The 10012-nt window shown below is 37.0% G+C and overlaps 1 protein-coding gene across 1 annotated transcript; it reads left to right on the top strand.

The window, feature by feature from the left end:
• Positions 1-635: 635 nt before the first annotated feature.
• On the top strand, positions 636-9886 carry LOC110821316 (cell division cycle protein 48-related / CDC48-like protein). The gene is made up of 11 exons (XM_088220662.1): positions 636-772; positions 1975-2271; positions 3810-3911; positions 4047-5978; positions 6064-6252; positions 6404-6546; positions 7294-7539; positions 8016-8202; positions 8741-8806; positions 8909-9158; positions 9253-9886. Exons 2-11 carry the CDS (start codon positions 2047-2049, stop codon positions 9609-9611), a joined length of 3699 nt encoding a protein of 1232 aa, XP_088076788.1. The 5' UTR covers positions 636-772; positions 1975-2046; the 3' UTR covers positions 9612-9886.
• Positions 9887-10012: the final 126 nt, after the last annotated feature.

Below are 10012 nucleotides of genomic sequence, written 5' to 3'. Positions count from 1 at the left end.
CTTGAATTATAAGGGTTTGAATTGTTATAAGGAAATACAAAGATTGAATTGCAATAAAATTAAATTATGTTTTTCACTAATTATTACTAAAATCACAAATGACTTATGACTGCTTCTTTTCACTGCATATATAAACATGTATATATGGTAGTTTTGGGTTGATTTTTTTAATATAATCTTGCACTTAACACATCAAATTAAACCCAAATACTTATTAGCAAACTGATTGTTTGAAAGAGATTTTAGAAATTAAGAGACTTATGATTAATAAACAATTAAGAATAATATTCTTTTCTAATAATTACGTGAAATAATTTTATTTTAAAGAAAAAAAAGTTGAGTCAAATTTATTAATAAATTATAATTAAAAAATTAAATTTAATCGTCATTAATTTTTTTAATTCAAAATATAATAAATTTATCGATATTTAACTTAATTTATTAACTATAATTCTACCAATACATAAATAAATTAAGTTAACAAATTTATTAAATTTAAAAACCAAGTTTGTAGAATTTCTTTTAATTGGAAATACTATTAATATCCATACGCGGTTTTGGGCCTTTTGGGTCTGGGTTGATATCCATACGCGGCATAAACGTAATTCCAAACAGGGTGAGGGATAAAGATATACTCGCGTCCAAACGACTCATGAAAAGACAAATTTATTGAAGAACTAGGAGGATGGGAAAAATGAGAACGAAGAAAGCGAGGGAGCCCTGAAAGCCAGCTAGCAACAGCAGCCTCCCTGCAACCAACGTACATCTCCAGGTATGCTTGAATTTCATTCTTTCGATTCTTCTCGAGATTTCAACGTTTCTCTATCTTTCTTTCTGCTTGGATCTGGTTTGTACACTCTCTTTATACTCTCTTCCCTCGAGGCAAATTTATCTCTACTTAATCGTGGCAAAACTGCGAAGAATGTTTATTAATGTTGGTATAGAACTTTTCTAATACGTTTCCGATCGCGTTAGAGGCTATGAATTTTGTCCAGATTGTTCGCTTTCTGATCTCATTTCAATTTTTTAGGGTTTGTTTGAGCTTCCGTTTCCTGCACTAAATAAGTGAGTGGAGTTTTGGTTTTTGTTTCTGTTTTACTCTGTTTTCTGTATGCTTCCGAGATGAAATTGATGAGTACTTTTAAAACGGCATAGACAGATAAGAGGGAGAGAGACTCCCTCCCTTTTGTACTTGTACATGTAGTGCCTGTTGATCGACTTACGGCGTTTCATGACATTTCTTGCGCACTTTGTTAACATTGAAGAAGACGGTTTCTTGCGTGTTTTTGTTTGAAGTATAATCCTTACAGTTTGACTATTATTTGATCAGGTCTGATATAAGCTGGATTTGGTCTCAAAAGTTTGAGGACCTACCGGATGCTCTTTGAAAATGAGTTTGCGGTTTCCCTTGATTTACTCTCTCCTTTTATTGTAGGAAAAAAAAAATACAGCAGAAAAAAGTAGGAAATACAATATTTATGAATATCTATTAGTTGGGCTTTAAATTCAAGTCAAATGTAGTGAACTTGAGTTCAAACCTGGAAAACTTGAATTACATGACATGTACTCTTGGAAATTAACCATATAGTTCGGAAGGAAAATTATTAGATCAGAGTTGATAAAGATCATTCCAAATAATTGTAACTAAGATGGTTCAAGTGTGCCCCCCCAACACGCAGAGCAGGAATCATTTGACAAGTGTAAAATATATGGTATTTCAGTTTCTTGGTATATTGCTTTTAAAAATTATTTGGTTAGACTTGATAATCGTCATTCCAAATAAAAGCTGAAATCATTTGACAAGTGTAAAATATATGTTATTTCAGTTTCTTGGTATATCGCTTTTAAAATTATTAGTAAAGTTGATAACAGTCGTTCCAAATAAAAGCTGGAATCATTTAACAAACTTATGTTCGTAGCCATTAATTGGTCAAACGGTCAACTAAGTCTCTGATATTTACTTCTGATTTCAAGGCTGAAGCTTGGCGTCATCTAGTTGGGAAAGAGTTTATGGAAGAATATAATTATTGGTACTAGTATTTGCCCATGTATTCGAAACGATCTGATCAAGGAGATGGGACAGCTGCTAGACCAGTACGCACAAGTGATAGGCCTAGGAGAAGGCCAAAAATGTATGGTCGGACATACTTATATTACTCCCCGACCATCATCCGCACCAGGAAAAACAAGACAAAGACAAGGACAGCAGCTTCTCGAATAGCTGAGATGTTATATGAAGGGAAGCATCCAGTGCGAACGTCAAATACTAGTGTAAGCATCACATTTTTCACTTCACTTCATTCCCGCCGCAACTTTCTCCAGAATTTCTGTTTTGGTTTTAAAGAAACAAGTATCTCCAAAAATTGTTACAAACTTGTTACGTTTTCTGGTTTAAAGAGACAAGTGTTTGCTATTATTTTGTTGATTTGGCTGCAGCATGAAGTGATATATGGTGAATTTTCCTTCTTATACCGAGGTGTTAATTGTACTTGCATATTGCATTTGTCAAGAAATAGGGGTTTTCGGCCACTTAGAAAAATGGAAGCTTTTATAGAGCAAATTATCTTTCAGTTACATGAATTGTCTTTCCCAATGCGGCAATAATTTTTTTAAAAAGTCAAACAGACTTCTTATTTATTTAAGTCTATAACAGTTAAACGATGTAAGATGCCACATGTTCTACTGTATTGTATTTGTCAGGAAATAGGGTTTTTCTGCCACTTGGAGAAATAGAAGCTTTTATTGAGCAAATTATATTTACATACATTAATTGACTTTCTCAATGCAGGAATAATTTTTTTTTTTTTAAGTCAAACAGACTTCTTGGTTTATTTAAGTCTACCACAGTAACATGATGTAGGATGGCACGTGTATGTGATATTGTGCAAAGAACGTGGGAATTGTTACGCATTTAAAATTATGAAAAGAACTTGGGAACCAAAAGCTTTGAGGAAATTGACAATCGCTATATTTTACCAATTTCACATGTATGTGATAGTGTATTTTTATATTTCACATGTATGTGAGAGGGCAACACTGTACATGCAGGGATGTTACAGAATGTTGTTAATAGAAAAAGAAAAGAGGGAGTGTTTTAATGCTTTCACATGTGTATGTGTGTGCTGTTGCTGGCATGAGATTAGATTCAGTTATCCATCTGAATTTAACGAAATGAGAGATAGCACCCAGGAAATTCCTATCCCTCTCTCTCCAAATATACCGAATAAAACAATGAGGAATAAGAGTAATAAGCTTCTCTTTGGACTAATGGTTTTTGGTGCCATCCCAATCAACAAATTCATCCCTTATACAACCCACTTGTGATAGTCAAGAGACAAGTTCTATGGCTTAGGTATCCTTTTACATTTATATATGTGCCCATAACATTGGACAAATGTGTGGTGACGGGGTGAGGAGAGTGGCCATAGAGATTAGAGCCACGTAATGTATGTACTCTTAAGCAACATTCTTTATGAGCTGCTGCTGGCATGAAACTGATTTCAATAGTTCGTCACTAACCATACCTATCTTTTGGATCCATTATTGAGTTTCCTTTTCTATGTCTTGAGTTCTTCATGATCTGTACTATTAGGTTCGTAACTCTATAGGATACATGTGGCTTATGTATGGTTGCTAGGCATGAATATGGTATGTTCTTTGACGATGAAGATACAGATAAGATTTAATATTCTCCCTCTTGAAAAGCTTTATTATTATGCATCTTAATTTAATTGCTTTTCTAGTGCATGTGACTTATGTTGAAGCTTGCTAGATTGGAATATTCATTTGCTTGTGCTTTTCCCTTGCAGCCAGTCCCAACCAACCTTCGTCGTTCTTCAAGAAAAAGAAGGATTTCTGTAAATCTTGAAGATTACACCAACAGTTCTGGATCAGAGGATGAAGACTTGATGGTGAGAGATTCACTCTTGCATAAACTGCAGTTTTGTTATGGCTTCAAAGCTTCAATTTAATTGCAAAATCTTAGGAACACTTTTTCTCCTTTGTTGAATATTCTCTTGGACTAAAGCTTTGGGTAATTTTTCTAGAGACCGGCATATCGACGTTTGAGGACTCGGAATATTAATTCTGTGAACCAACATGGTTTGTTGAACTTGAAGCGCAAGAAGACCATGGAGGCTAAACCAAAACCAGCACCAACACCACGGCGAGAAGGCTTGCGACCTCGTCGTTCAAAGGCGGTTACAAGCATCCAACTAAATTCAGAATCTGGTGATGAGCAAGATGTTTCAGAAGAAAAGGTTGATCAAGACGAAACTGAAAATGGAAACGATACGGATGAACATGATGTGGATGATGATCAAAATGAAGGTGAGGATGAGGATGAGGATGAGGATGAGGATGAGGATGAGGAGGGCGATGAGGAAGGTGATGGGGAGGGTGATGGAGAGGGTGAGGGTGAAGGTGAGGGTGAGGGTGAGGGTGAGGGTGAGGGTGAGGATGTAGGAGAGGAAGATGATGGTGATGGCGAGGAGGGTGAAGAAGAGCAAGAGGGAAGGAGGCGGTATGATCTTCGCAATCGTGCTGATGTTCGCAGACTATCTATTGAAGGAGGTAAGCAAAGACCAAGATCCCCTCGAAGGGTGTTGCATCAGGGAATGGGGACCAAGATTGGTCGGGATGTGCGGAAAGGTGGATCTCGAGTTCATAAACGTCATCGTATAACGAGAGCTGAGGATTCTGATGATTCTCTTCTTGTGGATGAGCTCGACCAAGGGCCTGCTATTCCTTGGGGGAGAGGTGGGAGCAGATCTGGACCTCCTTGGTTATTTGGAGGGCTAGACATGCATGGAACAACTGCGTGGGGACTAAATGTTGCTGCTTCTGGTTGGGGTCATCAGGGTGATGCTCTAGCTACATTGACTTCCGGGATTCAAACTGCTGGGCCAAGCTCCAAAGGAGGGGCAGATATTCAGCCATTGCAGGTTGATGAAAGTGTAAGTTTTGATGACATAGGTGGGCTTTCAGAATATATTGATGCTTTAAAGGAAATGGTTTTCTTTCCATTACTGTACCCAGATTTCTTTGCGAGTTACAACATCACACCACCTAGAGGGGTATTGTTATGTGGTCCTCCTGGTACTGGAAAAACACTGATTGCACGAGCATTAGCCTGTGCTGCTTCCAAAGCTGGTCAGAAGGTTAGTTTCTACATGCGTAAGGGTGCTGATGTGCTTAGCAAGTGGGTTGGTGAGGCTGAAAGACAGTTGAAACTACTGTTTGAGGAAGCTCAGAGAAATCAGCCTTCTATCATATTTTTTGATGAAATAGATGGTCTTGCTCCTGTTAGGTCTAGCAAACAAGAGCAGATACACAATTCTATAGTTTCCACTTTGCTTGCCTTGATGGATGGTCTTGATTCTCGTGGACAAGTAGTTTTGATTGGAGCAACAAATAGAATTGATGCCATTGATGGAGCTCTACGTCGCCCTGGCCGATTTGATAGAGAATTCAACTTTCCTTTGCCTGGTTGTGAAGCACGTGCTGAAATATTAGATATTCACACTCGCAAATGGAAGCATCCTCCTTCAAAGGAACTAAAGTTGGAACTAGCTGCTAGTTGTGTTGGATATTGTGGTGCTGACTTAAAGGCTCTATGCACTGAAGCTGCAATTCGTGCTTTCCGTCAAAAGTATCCTCAGGTTTACACTAGTGATGATAAATTCCTGATAGATGTTGACTCAGTTAGGGTTGAAAAAAATCACTTTATAGAGGCCATGGCAACTATTACTCCTGCTGCCCATAGAGGTTCAATTGTGCAATCCAGGCCATTATCTTTAGTAGTTGCGCCATGCCTGCAGAGACATCTCCAAAAAGCTATAAATTATATCTCAGATATTTTTCCTCCTCTAACTGTATCATCAGAATTGACAAAGCTTTCAATGCTTTCTTATGGATCAGCAATTCCTCTTGTTTATCGGCCTCGGCTGTTGCTGTGTGGCATTGAAGGTTCTGGGCTGGTAATTTCTTGGACCCTTCTGATTCTGACCTTATTGATCCTCAAGGGACTACAGACTAAATATACTTACTGATTTAGTTTCGCAGGATCATCTTGGGCCTGCAATTTTACATGAACTGGAAAAATTTCCTGTTCACTCTCTAGGACTTTCATCTCTTCTTTCTGATCCTAGCGCAAAGACCCCCGAGGAGGCATTAGTGCATATTTTTGGTGAAGCAAGGAGAACAACACCATCCATACTCTATATGCCTCAGTTCAATCTTTGGTGGGATAATGTGAGTATCTATTTTTATTTTTTAAGATTTTAATATCTGAAAACAAGTTTCAAGTATCTCCCTAACACATGTTAAAAAACAAGGATTGTACTTGAAGGATGTTTGATATCTTAGTTTTTTTTAGTCTCTTATGCTTTTATTACTTTTGCAGGCACATGAACAGCTCAGGGCTGTTCTACTGACTCTGTTGGAAGAATTGCCATCGGACTTGCCCATACTGTTACTTGGAACATCTTTAATTCCGCTCGCTGAAATAGATGGGAATCCACATTCAGTATTTCCTCAACGTACAGTGTATGTGTTAGTTCTTTCAGAAACAGCTATTTCTTCTAACTCTTGCTGCTCAGTCTTTTTTAAATACTGGGGTTGACTATTGCTATCATAAGAGATTGTATTTGAAAAATGAAACTGTTTTTATTTCGGAACAGCCATTCCTTCCTATTATTGCTGCTGATTTTTTTTTTTAATATCTGGATTGACCATTGCTATCATACGAGACATTGTATTTGAACAACACAACACTTTTTGTTTCTGTCTTCCTTCGACATTATACATCTGTTGGTTTGGGTGTTGAAAATATGTCGTAATTGTTTATGCTAATATGATCTGTCCGAATGCTTCTTAGACTCTTTAAGTGATTTTAATAAGAATTAAAGATCATTAAATTAAGGTTTTGAATCTCTCATGCTAGCTGGTTGGGTTGCTCAGATAGGACTTCTTATATGTCTCAGTTTATCTAAATGAAGATCATAAAAGGTCTCAAATATCTCTGATTAAACCAGCTACATTTTTTAAAAAAAAATAAAAAACTAGCTATAATTTTGATTCATTATGGCCCTCCACCTGCAGTTCATGCTTTCTATACTTGTGTTTTCTCTGCGATCTGATTGATAAACATAAATTGTGAATTTATTGCTCCATACAGATTAACATAAATTGTGAATTTATTGCTCTATATAACTTTATTTTACAAATTTTCTAACACATCTTTTAATTTTTTGACTGCCTAAGTTCATAATCGCACATTTCTTTGCCTGTCAGATACCAAGTGGACAAACCATCTAGTGAAGACAGATCTTTGTTTTTTGACCGTTTAATTGAAGCTGCTTTGTCAGTCTTGTTTGAGGGTGTAACAAAAAAATCTCAGGAATCAGTATCTATTCCTGAGCTTCCAAAGGCACCGAAAGTGGCAAGTGGCCCTAAGCCATCAGAAATAAAAGCTAAGGTGGAAGCTGAGCAGCATGCCCTTCGCCGATTAAGAATGTGCCTTAGAGACGTTTGCAACAGGTAAATCTATTTGCACTAACTTTATTACCTCTCCTAAGGATTCGCAAATCATCTTTCTTAGTTACTTGCTTGACTTATTTCATATGTTATATAATAAGCAACTATATAATAAGAAACAGTTGTTTGAGAGCACAAGAAGGCACTTGAAAAAAGATAGCTGCTGTGCGAGACTCAATACTTGAAAAAACCAGCATGCACAGATTTCCTCTTGTGGAAAAAGAACACCAGAAATAGATTCTTAAAAAAATCCTGGACTAACTATGACATCTTTGTGCCTAGCTATATCAAACGACCTGGGCAATCTTTTCTTCAAAGCAGGTCTGCACCAGGATTCTCACCAATTGCCAAAATAATAGTCCCCTTTATGCATCTGGAACCCAGTCGATTTTAGACTGATATTAAGCATTGGGATTTAACAACCATGTCAAAAAACGTAGTTGTTTTCATTCACTATAATGTTTGTTATATGGTTGCAGGATATTATATGATAAAAGATTTGGGGTCTTCCATTATCCAGTCACAGATGAAGATGCTCCAAATTACCGTTCAATAATCCAGAACCCTATGGATGTGGCTACTTTACTGCAGCGTGTTGACTCTGGGCAGTATATTACATGTTCAGCATTCTTACAAGATGTCGATCTCATTGTGAACAATGCAAAGGTGTGTATTCAAGATTTTAAACTGAAGTTCCTAGATGCAAGTAGAGACAGATCTGGAAGCCATAACTCCTTAATGGCAATAATTTTCATGGTTGATTGTACTGTAAAAGGCTGAGCAAACTTTTCTATTTGTTGCGTAAAAAGAAAAGGCAAGATGGAGTACATCATCATCAGTATCGTTTGTTATTTCTTATTGTTATCATCAATATTAGCATTGTGTGGAGGAGTCTTTTGCCTATTATGTCCTTAAGCAAGAGATCAGAAAACTTCTAGCTCATAGGTCGTGATTATTTTGTGAAAAATCTGTGTTCAGAAATAATAAATAGTCATTATACATAAGAAAGTAACTGTTCCTCAGTTAAAAGTTATTTCATCAGCATAAATTAGCAAGAACATCAACTCTTTTCTCGGTTTATTTATATTTGTACATTGTATTGATGCTTGTTTTTCTTCGGAAGCTAGCTCTTATTATGTGAAGCAGCGCATGCAGTGGACTTATAGCATTTGAAGCTCATTAATCTTGTTTGTTGTCTGTTCAGGCTTATAATGGAGATGATTACAATGGAGCAAGAATCGTTAGTAGATCTTATGAGCTCCGGGATGCAGTATGATTACTTCTTCCTTGGATATCCTAATGATTTCATTGCTTCAGGAGCGTGCTTTTCTCCATTTCTCGAAAATGGCGTAATACTTAATCAACTTTTCAGGTGCATGGAATGCTGTCACAGATGGACCCTGCACTGATTGCATACTGTGACAAGATTGCAGTCCAAGGGGGTCCATCACAAATACCAGATGAACTAGGGGGTTCCATTTTTCCTCCAGCTCCTGTTGTCCAGCTTGGAACAGTAACCAGAGCAAGTGCTCGACTTCGCAATGTGCAACCAGAAGTTAATCTGGATCAAAGCTACGAGGCCCTGAAAAGGCCAAAGAAGAGTGTTGATGCTGCACATCCAGGTTTTCAATTGCTTAAATTTTTTTTTTTTAATTTGAAAATACTAAGGTTGAAAGGGTTTTAGATGACTCTGCTTACTGTTTTTGTGTCTGTCAGCACCGGCAGAAGATAAATCCCAGCAACAAGATGAACCTGAGGCATCTGACGTGCATCTGGCTTCGACTCCTGCTGACAATGATTCCCGAGGAACATCTGGAGAAGTGTCTGGTCAAGCAGATGGGAATGGATATCAAGTTGTTACCATGTCAGATGGTCAATTTTTGCGTGAGTCGGAATCTGTCAAGCAGCTTCTTCTGGGGCGCACTGAAAACTATGGCATTCCGCAGCTTGAGAGGCTGTACACACGCATCATGAAGGGCATTTTTGAAACCAAGGATATGGGGATTCAAAATGACCAGAAGCGTTCAATTTTGAAATTTTTGATGAAATTTGCTGAGAATGACGCAAATTTCTGATGCCAATACCTTTTCTCCGTAGGATCACAAAGAGAAAAAAAAGCAAAGACACAAAATTAGGATTCAAAAAAAAAAAAGAAAAAAACAGAAAAGAAATCCTTCTAGTTAGATGATGTAAAGTCGGGATTTTCTTTTCAATGCAAAATATTTGAGTGAAGGCCCTCTCTCTAATTTTATTAGATTAATCATTTAAGTGTCAGATTGTGTTGGGAGGAATGGACCATTTTTATGGAGTGTATATTTAGTGGAATAATGACTAGAAATTTAATTGTAGACGATGAGAACTTCAACATAGTTTTCAGTGAATTAAACAATGGAATTAAAATTTATCAACTAAAGTAGGTTATGTTTCGAAGATGTAAGTAACTCATATAGGATTAATTTTAAAATTTACGTTATAC

This window comes from Carica papaya, chromosome 5 (genome assembly GCF_054855325.1).
Source record: "Carica papaya isolate Zhongbai chromosome 5, ASM5485532v1, whole genome shotgun sequence".
Lineage (NCBI taxonomy): Eukaryota > Viridiplantae > Streptophyta > Magnoliopsida > Brassicales > Caricaceae > Carica > Carica papaya.
The sequence above is the reverse complement of the archived record's forward strand: the minus strand, read 5'-3'. Positions and strand labels throughout refer to the sequence as shown.

Excerpts from the sequence above, each read along its gene's own strand:
- LOC110821316 (XM_088220662.1), top strand. The coding sequence starts at position 2,047 with ATGTATTCGAAACGATCTGATCAAGGAGATGGGACAGCTGCTAGACCA. Across the intron at positions 5,979-6,063 it reads GCATTGAAGGTTCTGGGCTG|GATCATCTTGGGCCTGCAAT; the intron begins GTAATTTCTTGG and ends TTAGTTTCGCAG. Across the intron at positions 8,807-8,908 it reads CTTATGAGCTCCGGGATGCA|GTGCATGGAATGCTGTCACA; the intron begins GTATGATTACTT and ends TCAACTTTTCAG.